Source organism: Macrotis lagotis, chromosome 5 (genome assembly GCF_037893015.1).
Source record: "Macrotis lagotis isolate mMagLag1 chromosome 5, bilby.v1.9.chrom.fasta, whole genome shotgun sequence".
NCBI classification, from domain to species: Eukaryota; Metazoa; Chordata; class Mammalia; order Peramelemorphia; family Peramelidae; genus Macrotis; species Macrotis lagotis.
The window spans coordinates 232,544,660-232,556,680 of NC_133662.1; the positions used below are offsets into that span (position 1 = coordinate 232,544,660).

The window sequence follows — 12,021 nt, forward strand, 5'->3', positions numbered from 1 at the left end:
TAATCAGGAAGGTTGGGTGGAAACTACCAGACTGCTCACAGACCCAGAATCCTTAACAGAGATAAAACTTCTATTTCAGCTGAACGAATATGAGCTCCAAAGTTTCTTTTTCTAAAGTCTTATTTTCTATTGATATATTTTGTTTTAAAGTCACCTCCATTTTTGAACACTCCTGGTAACAATGATTTAATGAGAAAAAAATCAAGCAAAGCAGTTCAGCACAACTACACAAAAATCAGCAGGTTGGCAGTCTAGATATTAACATCCCTATGCAATGAGGAGAGGGAAGGACACTTTCTCATCTCTTGGGTGCCAGACTGATTCATTCAGTTGTAGTGTTTGTTCCTAGTTACACTGATGCCATCATTATATATAGTTTTCTCGTTCTGTTGACTTCCTTTGTAGTCATTCATATAAGCTTTTCAAGGCTTCCCTGAACTCTTTATCCTTGTCACTGACACAGCACTATTACCTTACATTGGTGTATCCACAATTGGTTTGGCCATTTCCCAAACAATGGACACCTATGTGTTTCCCAGTTCTTTGCTACATTAAAAAAAAAAGCTGTAAAACTGGCTTAAACTTTCCTCTTAAACTTTGTGAAGCTCCCACCCAGCAGGGAGAGTGATCCATGGGTCACAGGAGATGGACAATGGGGGTACCCTTTTAAGTCTAAGTCCAATGTTACAGACTGATCAGACTAATTCACAGCATCACCAAGAGAGACTACTCTGCCAGACTTTCTGCAGTCCTGCCAGCACTAACCCCTAGCTCTTGTCATCTTTGCCAATTTACTGGGTTTGAGGAGAAACAGTATGATTCTGATTTACATTTCTCTATTTTTTATATGGTTGTTAATAATTTGTAATTTTTCTGAGAATTGCTTATTCATTTCTCAAGAACTATGGTCAATGATTCCTAGTCTCACATCTTTGTGTTACTTTACTATGTTGCAAATCTTAGTCCTTATCAGAAATCTGCTGTAAAGCTATGTTCCCAATCCATGTTTTCCCTCCTAGCTGTTCTGTTCATGCAAAAGTGTTTGCATTTTCTATGGTCTCTTTCAATACCAAGTTCCTATGAAACTGTGGATATGCAACAGACTGAAGGTTTTCAACAGACAGGTAGTATTTAAGTCCAGGCATTTTAAGTTTACTGAAGGAATACAAGAAAAACAATAATTAACAAGGAGCGATAATGCTCAGAAAGACTCATGTGCTTACAATCAAAGTTTCAGAGTTGAAATAAAAGGTTATCCAGTATCTGTTTGAGCTTAACTTGTAATGGGGAGCTCACCATTTTATATGGGCGTTAGATTGCTTCTATTCTCTCTGGAAAGATCTGAAAGTTCTTTATAAAGAACCAAGGTGCTTCCCTGTAACTTCTCTGCCCCAGTCCTTTGAATGTCTCTTCCTTAGAAGTCTTTTAAACATTTGAAAGTCTCACATCTCATTCCCTATATTAAACTTCCTCAGAAAGACAATGTATTAGAGAAGTGGGCTGTATCTGACTTCAATATTTAGACAATCTGGACATTCATTCTGCCTCACCTGACTTTGCGGGGGGGGGGGGGGTGCTCTTATACCCACATTATTCAGATGAGAAAATGAAGCTCAAGAAGATGACTTACCCATGGTCACACGGTCAGATCACCTAACTTGAGTTTCTACATTACCTGACCTCACAGGGATGGTGGGCAAATCACTAAAACATTCCAAACACTGAAACCCAAAGACTCCACAGATGAGAATGGCTAAGGAAAGAATGTCTACTCACAGCCCAAGTTTATTTATCTCTGTATATCAAGGCCCCAAAGTCAACTTAATACCTATCTATTCCTGGTCCTCTTCCCCTAACCTTTCTTTCTTTCTTTCTTTCTTTCTTTCTTTCTTTCTTTCTTTCTTTCTTTCTTTCTTTCTTTCTTTTTTCTTTCTTTCTTTTTTTTTTGCAAGGCAAATGGAGTTAAGTGGCTTGCCCAAGGCCACACAGCTAGGTAATTATTAAGTGTCTGAGGCTGGATTTGAACTCAGGTACTCCTGACTCCAGGGCCAGTGCTCTAGCCACTGTGCCACCTAGCTGCCCCCCCCAACCTTTATTTTCACTACAACAAAGACTACATTGTACATCCGTATATAAAAAAAAAGCCTTCTGTTTAAAATATAGACCAGGTGAAACTCAATTTTTTTTTTAAAAAGAGGCACTTTAACTATCTTGAATGTTGAGGAGATCAATTGACTGTGTTAAATTATGTAGAAAAGATATTTCTATCTACACTGAGGATTTTTACTTTGGTTCAAGTTTTAAAAGAATCAAACTCCATGGATCCAAATGATCAAGTAACTGGACTTCTTTGTTCCACCATGCTTTTAGAGACTCTATCACGGAGAAGTACAGAAACATAAGACTTAAGGATTGCTAGCTCCCTAATAGGCATGCTGATTTGTGGAGTGGGGGGAAGGAAGGGGAGGCTATAGTACTGCTGAGGTTCATCAGTCTTGCATAAATCTCCTTTTCTAAAAAGGCAAATAATCTTGAGAAGGGTTAGGAGGCCCTCAAGTTATTCATTTATTAGTGCAAATAATATCATATTGAAGTCAGGAACACTGAAAAAAAATGGGAGTTAAGGGATGAGTACAAAAGGAAGTAATAATGGATGATACTGCCCCATGAGATGGAAAAGGAAGTACAGATATGAAGGCAAAAGGTTGCTTTAAGGTTATTCCTAGATCTAGGAAAGCAGTCATCTCTCTTCCATTTATCTATTCTAGTTCCTTGGCACTCTATCGAGAATCCAGAGAAGTTTTATTGGTATAGTTCAATTACATTATAGACTTTAGTGAGTTAGTTTGAGAATATAAAGGCCATTTGAAAACTGCTAAGCTACCAACAACTCTTAAGGCGTTGTTAAAATGAAAATTCATTTAAACAACTCTGAGGTTTCATGTCCCATTAGATTGATAAAAAAGAAAATAATCACTGTAGGGATGATGGGAGGATATACCTATTGATGCAATGTTGGTGGCTGCAGTTCTTCAAGGCCCTGTCCAGGGTTCTCCTTTCTTCTGCTTCTATTCTGCTTCACCTGGTGAGCTCATCAATTCCCATGGTTTCAATAATTATCTCTATGCAACTCCCATCTTACTTATTCAGTCTTCAATCTCAACTTCTCTCTCTCTCCCTACTGCTTCTCTTCCTTGTTTCACATAAAGTGGATGTATCACATATAACTTAAACTTTCAAGTCCCATCTTGCACTCTATCTTCCCATCCCTTCCCTCCCCTATTCCTAACTCTCCTATTGTTGTCCAGAGTGCCACCATACTGCCAATTACCCCAAGTCTACAACAAAGATGTTAGTCTCAAGTCATTCTTACAAGTCATTCTTTCTTACAACCATACCCCTACTGCTACTAAGATGTTGATTTTACCTTTAGAATATCTCTTCCATATGCTTCCTTTTCTCCTTTGAAACTGCTAACGCTCAGGTATAGGTCCTCTTCACCCCAGTCCTAGACTATTTAAATAGCCTGTAAGTTGGTCTCCTTGCCTTAAGGTCTGTGACTTGACTCCCAAGAAAGGAATCCAGCTTGGGGTGCAAACAATAAAATGGCAACCTGAGGATGGGGGCTTTGTCCTTGATATGTTCAGGGGTCCCCTTAACATGCTTTAACATACATCTCCACACTTTACTGTCAAACTTAACTTCCTAAAGTGGATCTGACCACATCACATTATTCAATAAACTCCAATGGTTCCTATTCACCTGCAGAATCCAATATGGAACCCTATATAGCTGTCCATCCCCTGTGCCTTTTCTGTTGCTAGTGTTCTTGGACCTCACTCACTGCCAGAACATGCTTCTGATACCTCAGAAAGCTCATTTTCACGAATCATCAGGAGATCTCCAAGCACAGAATGCCCTCTCATTTCCATCTCTTTGCTACCCTGACTCCTTCGAGTTTCACCCCTTTTTTTCCTTTTTCTGAAATAGGGCAGAAATTTCTTTTGCAAGGTTTTATATTTGTAAAGAGTTTTGTATTTATTATTTACTAAATTGAAGGGGAGGAGAAAATCTAAAACTAAAAATAAGGTAAAATTGAAAAGAAAAATTGCCATTGCCCACAGTGGGGATTTGACAAATGCTGACTGACTCACTGACTGGAGTGTGAATTGGTCCAGCAACTCTGCAAAGCAATTCAGTACTAGACTCAAAACCTTCTTTGTTCCAGGGATACAGTACTGGATACAGAATAAAAAGGCCCAGATATACATAAATATTTACAGCAATAATTTTTGTTGTAGCAGAGAAGTGGAAATAAGATGAGTGCCCCATAATCATTTAATGTGATTATTATTAAGTTATAAAAATGAAAAAAGGCATGGATTTAGAAAAGCATAGGAAGATTTGTATGAACAGATGTACAGTGATGTGAGCAAGACCAGAACAATTACTACAACATTAAAGAATGAAAATTTTGAAAGACCCAAGAACCCGGATCACTGTAATGACCAATCATGAGTCTAGAAAATTGATGATGTTACAACTGACTTCTCAGCAAAAAAGGTGATCGACAGTGGGTGCAGAATGACAGATATTTTCAGACATCAAATATGCAACTTGTTTTACTTATTCACTGATTACAAGGGAAGAGTACTTATCTATTCGTCTGTTTATTTATCTTGAGAGGTATATAGGGAATGATAGCCAAAAGGAAAAGTATCAACGAAACTTTGAGAATACAAAGATGGTGAAAAGATGTTCAGAAGGGATCAAAGACAAGCAAGGTACTGTTGGTACTATCACATCAAATTTAACATAAACTTTAATGAAGAACCATAGGTTCATACATGAGTCACTTTTCTATTATTTGCATATAGAAATGATCTTGTTTCCTAAGACTTGTTAAGTAAGAAATAAAAAAAAATTTGCGAGGATGAGGATGAAAGATCTTCCACAGGCTAAAAATGCCATGATGCCATGTTGGTATGAGTGGCTGAGATGAAATGTGTTTCTCCTCTCCTCTTCAGTCTCATTCCCATAATATATATCAGCAGTTCTATTTTGAAAGCTATTGCACTTTAGTAATATTTATAGTGACGTTTACACAACTGATAAAACTATACAGAGAACCAGTCCCACTAGAAATAGCCAAAGAAAGGAAAAAGCTTCCCTTTCAGATTAGAGGCAGAAGAAAGAACAGGAAACTCCAAGGAGAGAAATTGGTTGGGCAGAGAGAATCCTAAAACTCTCCAGTTTACAAATAATTAAGTGAAAAATTCAAGGTCTGATGAGATAGTCTTGAATTTTATTGAGAAACAGCTGCTCCAGTTGATTTAGGGCAAAAGAACAGGAAGCAAAAGAGCCAGGACAATTAGCATAAGACAAACAATATCCTACTTAGTGGCCACCAATACAAAAAGGAAGTTGCTATTTTATAAGGTTCAGCATGATCATCGTTTCATCAGAGCATTATTTCAATTGTTCAGGGTTTTCCACCTAAAAGTCTCCCAATGGGCTGCTTGTAGTCAGCCCTAACCTATCTTATAGTCAATGATAAAGGTACATATACTGGGGTCGTGGAACTGCTAAAAAAGACTAGTAAGCCTCCATACTTTTCTTGGGATATGAGTTGCTCATGTGGAGATAAGTAAACACACATCCTTTTGGAATCAAATGGGTCAAGAACTCCTTCAGAATTTATATATGTAAGAGAGAATGCTTTAAGCATTCATTGTTCCTAAGTATTAGATGGCCATGTTTTGTGAAGAGTATGTGCTGAAAAGAGGGAAAAGGCAGAGTCCCTGAAATCAGAGTCCCACTTTGGTAAGGCTGGCAAGAACTTACTGTGTAGTTGGGATTTCCTGGCTGGATCCGGAGCTCTGCCAATATCCAGATGCCATTGGTGAGCTTCAGGGACTGGTACAGCATGTCCTGCCCTTCCACATTTCTCTTGGCAATAGTATAAACATTGTTGTTTTGCAGTTTGCTGGAAACAGTGTCTAGAAACAAAAGGGAAATTCCAACAGTCATTTCAAACTTTCAAGGAAGTATACACAGTTCTTTCTCATGCACTCCCCACTCCATCTAAAATCTAATAAATGTAGAAGCAAAGATCACATTCACCTTTGTAAAATTCTTTATGAAGCACTACTATGAGCCAGGCCCCATGCTAAGCATGACAGACCCAAAGAAAGGCACAGGACAGTCCTTGCCTTCCAAGGGCTCAGTCTCCAACTGGGGAGACACATGAAAACAAACAAGCACAAATGAGCCACCTACAGAATAAATAGGAATAATAAACAGAGGGAAGCATTGGGATAATGTAATCTCTTTGGGATAAAGCCCTAGTAGTAGTATTGTTGGTTCAAAGGGGATGCACAGTTTTACCCTTTGGACACAGTTCCAAATTGCTCTTCAGAAGGTTAGATCGGTTCACAGCTCCACCAACAATGCATTATTGTCCCAATTTTGTCACATGCCCTCCAACATCTATCATTTGCTTTTTCTGTCATATTAGCCAAGCTTTTAAGTGTGAAGTGGTACTTCAGAAATTTTAAATTTTTATTTCTCTAATTAAAAGAGATTTAAAGTATTTTTTCATATGATTGTAGTTTAATTTCTTCATCTCAAACTGTCTGTTCATATCCTTTGACCATTTATCAATTGGGCTATGACTTGTATTCTCATAAACATGAATCATCTCTACATATTTTAGAAATAAGACTTTTATCAGAAATACCAGCTGTAAAAGTTTCCCAGTTTTCTGCTTTCCTTTGAATCTTGGTTGCACTGGTGTTTTTTGTGCAAAAGCTTTTCAATTTAATGTTATCAAAATCATCCATTTTGCATTTCATAATGTTAGGTCATAAAATTTTCTCCTCTCCACAGATCTGACAGATAAACAATTGCTAGCTCTCCTAATTGGCTTATGGCATCATCCGTTATATCTAAATCATGTACCCATTTTGATCTTATTTTGATATAGGGTGTGAAATGTTGCTCTAGGTCTAGTTTCTGCCTACTTTCCCAGCAGTATTCTGTCAAATAGTGAGTTCTTATGCCAGAAGCTCAAGCAGTCATTAATTATTTACTACTGTTAGAGCAAGGAGTTTAACCACAAAGGGCAGAATTTAGGAGATAATGAGGATAAAAGGGTCAAGTGAGGGTTTTCTTCAGACTGGAGAAAATATGGTTATGTTTATAAGCAGAAGGAAATGAGTCAGTAGAGAGAGAGAAAAAGGGATCAAAAATAAGCGATAGAGTGAGAATGACGGAGGAGACAGAGTAGAATGAGATTTTTTGAGCAGGTAGAGGGATAGCCTTCATAAGAAGTAAAGTCACTTTTGCATGGGGTAAGGAGGAGAGTGGCAGGAGGAATCTGAGTGTTATGAAAGGAGGATGTGGGAGAGGGAGTTCATGAGGAGTGGCATAAATATCCTGTGTAAAATATGAGGTAGGGTTAGCTGAGATGTCAGAAGAATGGGGAGCCAAGGGAGGTTTGAGGAAGGATGACAAGGTATGGAAGAGTCATTATGGAGAGGGAGTTGATATGGGACATGTAGAAGACTTGCCCAGTAACAGGGAGGGCCCAGTGAAAATTGTTTCAGATAAATTTGTTAAGGACCCATCCAGAATGATTGTTTGATTTTCAATTAGTAGCATGTATGCAAGTATGAAGGCAGCAGATTGTTAGAGGGATCCATGGTTGGTGCAACTGATAATAAAAGGAGTCTGGGGAGTTAGAAAGGAGGTGGGACTCAAGATGTGGAAAAGCAGAGAAAGGGACCAGTGTAGACAATGGTCTGAGAGAGAGGAGGTCACAGAATAGATAAAGGGAAAGGTCTGGTATGAGAAGGCAGAGGGAGAGGTGGAAAGTCAATACATTGTGATCAGAAAAGGGAATTGGGGATGTTTAAGGGAGAGTCTATATGTATGCTGCAGTCCATTACTATGAGGGCAGAAGTGAGGAAGAGAGAAGGATGAAGTGATACTGAAATGGCTGAAGAAGGAAGTCGGGTGTCCTGTAGGTCTGTGGACAATGACCACCAGAATTTAGTTAGATGGATTGTATGAAACTCAGGAGAGGATAGAGGTAGTGGGTAGATCCTAAAAATGGCAATGGGGAACTAAGATTATTCCAACTCAAGCAGTGAGCAAAGGCAATGAGTGAATGTACAGTCAGTACTGGAGAGGATGGTCAGGGAAGCCATGTCAAAGGAAAGCCAGAGTTTGTGACTGTAAGATGATAGAGGGAGTGGGTGAGGAAAAAGACTTATGAAAACTGAACAAATTTCAAAGTCCCTCTTCTCACTCAACAGAACATGTAAGGAATAGGCAAGCTTTCTAAATGTGTCCGAGTCCAATGAAGATCACAGAACAAAGCTCATCCTGAGGCGTTGCTACACAGACTTGCCCTGTGTGGACTGAGTATAAGGTAATCATGCCAGTCACAATCTCTCTGGGCCTCAGCCTCTGTGTAAAAGGAAGAGGTTGGCCTAAAGGAATCAATAAATGAGAAGCAAGGTTCTTCTGTGTGCTAAGTGCTGGGGATACAAGTACAAAAGGAAAAGACGGCATCCTGTCCTGGAGAAGCTTGCTTGAGGAGAGGGACACAATTCCTGGAGAGTAGTGGACCAGCCTCAAACAAAGGCCACCCCAGCAGAAACATTGCCATCGTAGCAGGAGCAATCTGACTTTAACCCATGACTTAAGTCATACAAGTGCCTTCAAATTTTTCTTGTCTAATTTTTAGTGGTTTCAAAGTTGCAAGAGTTAGAGACTTCACATAGAGTTAGGGTTTTAGGAACAGCCTCCCTTAAGAAGCCCAGGGCAGTCAATTAAAAATGAGGTACGCTATGTGGAAGAAAGACCCCAAGAGAAAGCTTGACACATGCTCATTATGCTAAGCAGCTCATAATGAAATTCTGAATCGGTTGTTGCCAAAGGCCTGGGGGAAAGCTGTGGTTGCTAATCCATGAATAAGAAAGAGATGGTTAGTTACTCCAAAGTTCCAAAGGTAAGAAGTGACTTTCTCTCTGATTTGAAACCTTTCACAGATTGATTCCAACCAACTTTTCCAGCTTTCTTTTGTTCTCTAACAAAATTGGCCTTGTGGCTGCTTTGCTACACACCAAAACCCATCTCTCACCTCTATCCTTTATGAGGCTGTCCCTCACATCTGGGATGAACTTCCTCCTGACCTCTGCCCCTCAGACTCCTAGATTTCCTTCAAAGTCCAGTTCAAGGGACATCTCTCCTCTCTTCTCCCCTCCCCCCCCCCCAAAACCAAACTCAGGACATAGTTAATACATATTTACTGATATAAAGGAAATTGCTTTAATAGAGTGCAAGCTCCACAAGAGAAGAAGTCATTTCATTTTTGTCTTTGTGTCTCAGTGTCTGGCAAAGAGTAGGCACTTAAAGATGGTTTTTGCTATGATCAACTGTGCATACTTTTGATAAGGGAAAGAGAATAACTTACAACGCTCAAATTACTTTTTGAAGTCTAACTAAATTGCTCTCAAGTGGAAAATCTGTGACATCCTAGGTCAGATCTTATCCTCTAACCATGGCCAGTCACAAGCTTCAGGATGTTCTGGCTCAGATATTGAGAATTTAGGAAGCACCGGGTCCAGACAAGAAATCCAAAGTCAATAGATTTTACCTTACAAAGTTCTGCTTGTTCTAAGATCTCAAGTTGGCCACCAAGCTTCTTCAAAAAAAAGAATAGGAGTGAACTAAAAATAGAATACTACAAAGTTCAGCATTACAGAAATGCTGACCACCAAGAATGTGGTGAAAACTGAATTGTGACCTTATCATACTAGGAAGGAGAATCAAAAGTTTCTGATCACCAAGGGAAAAAACTAAGTTGTTCTTTTTTTTTTTTGCATTTATTTATTTATTTAAATGTTTATTCTCATTTTGTACAATTAATGTTATTTTTACATTAGTAAAATATTCTTGTTTCAGATACCCCCTCCCCCCATAAATATAGACTTGCTTCAGCAATAAAGTAAAGGGGAGAGAAAAAAATTAAAATTAAAAAAAATAATAGTAATAATAGAGCTATGGATGGAGCACCAGCCCTGGAGCCACGAGCACCCGAGCCCACACCTGGCCCCGTACACCCAACAATCACCCAGCCGTGTGATATGCAAGCCACCCAAACCCCATTGCCCTGCAAAAACCAAAAAAAAAGAAAAAAGAAAAAAAAAGACCCTAAATAAAATAAAATAGTAATAATAGTAGGGGTGGCTGGGTGGAGGACAGAGCATTGGCCCTTGAGCCAGGAGCACCCGGGGCCAAATCCGGCCTCAGACACCCAAGGATCATGCTGCTATGTGGCCCCAGACAGGCCACCCAGCCCCATTTGCCCCACCCCCCCCCCAAAAAAATAATAATAATAAAAGATGTGCTTGAGTCTTTGTTCCAACACCAACAACTCTGTCACGGGTGATCACATTCTTTATGATAAGTCCATCACAAAAGTTACTTCCATATTTTTCCAGCATTGCCATTGCTGATCGCAACTCCCTCCTTTCGTATTTCTCCACTACCATGTACTATATTTTCTCTCTCCTTTCACTCTGACTCTGCTGTAAGGTAGCTGAGTGTCCCAGCAGACAGATCCCTGGCCCTGGGATCAAGAGGCCCGGAGCCCCATACCACCCCTTAGGCCCACCATCCACCTGGCCCCATGGTCCTGGACAGGCCTTCTAATCCCAGCCCCTTGCAATAAGTAAAAAAGAAAATGTGTTATATCTGACCACTCTCCCCCCATGGTCCATCCTCTCCTCCTTTATTCACATCCCCACCCCTTCCCTCTCCTCCATCACTCACATCACCCCACCTTCCCCCTGTCCCCCCCCCTTCTTACTCCAGATGTCTATACCCCATTGAGTATATTTGCTGTTTCCTCTCCTAGCTACCTCTGATAAGGGCAAAGATTCCCTTGTTCCCCCTTGCCTTCCCCCCTTCCATATCATTGCAATAGCTCATTATAATAAAGAAAAATCTTATTATATGAAATATCTTGGCCTATTCCCCTCTCCTTTTTCTTTCTCCCATTACATTTCCCTTTTTTTCTATTGACTCCATTTTTACACCATATTTTATCTTTGAATTCAGCTTTCTCCTGTGCTTCAACTATAAAAGCTCCCTCTACCTGCTCTATTAACTGAGAAGGTTCATATGAGTATTTTCAGTGTCACTTTTCTATACAGGAATACATGTAGTTCATCCTCATTAAGTCCCTCATATTTCCCCCCTCTCCTCCAATCTCCATGCTTCACCTGAGTCCTGTATCTGAGGATCAAACCTTCTGTTCAGCTCTGGCCATTCCAACAGGAACCTTTGAAATTCCCCTGGTTCATTGAAAGTCCATCTTTTTCCCTGGAAGAGGACATTCAGCCTTGCTGGGTAGTTGATTCTCGGTTGCATTCTAAGCTCTTTTGCCTTCCGGTATATTGTATTCCAAGTCCTACGAGCTTCCACTGTAGCTGCTGCTAAGTCCTGTGTGATCCTGACTGCAACTCCACAATATTTGAACTGTGTCCTTCTGGCTGCTTGTAATATTTTCTCTTTGACTTGGGAGTTCTGGAACTTGGCTATGATATTCCTAGGGGTTGGTTTTTTGGAATCTCTTTCTCAGGGGGATCGGTGGATTCTCTCCATTTCTATTTTGCCCTCTGCTTCTAGAATATCAGGGCAATTTTCCTGTAGTAATTCTTTGAAAATGATGTCAAGGTTCTTTTCCTGATCATGACTTTCATGTATTCCAATAATTTTTAAATTATCTTTCCTAAGTCTGTTTTCCATATCAGTTGTTTTTTCAATGAGATTTCATGTTTTCTTCTAATTTTTCATTTTTTTTGGTTTTTAAGTATTGATTGCTGATTTCTGGCAAATTCATCAATCTCCCTGAATTCTATTCTTTATCTGAAGGATTTGTTCTCCTCAGAGAGTTTTCTTATCTCTTTCCATCTGGCCAATTTTGCTTTTTAAAGCATTCTTCTCCTC

The 12,021-nt window shown here is 39.5% G+C and overlaps 1 protein-coding gene across 3 annotated transcripts in view; it reads right to left on the minus strand.

Annotated features, from left to right (window-relative positions):
• AP2B1 (adaptor related protein complex 2 subunit beta 1) overlaps positions 1-12,021 on the minus strand; it is a 131,101-nt gene that overhangs the window by 730 nt on the left and 118,350 nt on the right. For all 3 annotated transcript variants that reach the window (XM_074188910.1, XM_074188909.1, XM_074188911.1), the window contains one exon: positions 5,845-5,999. In XM_074188910.1, the coding sequence (XP_074045011.1) occupies positions 5,845-5,999 (155 nt within the window). The remainder of the gene's footprint in view (positions 1-5,844; positions 6,000-12,021) is intronic.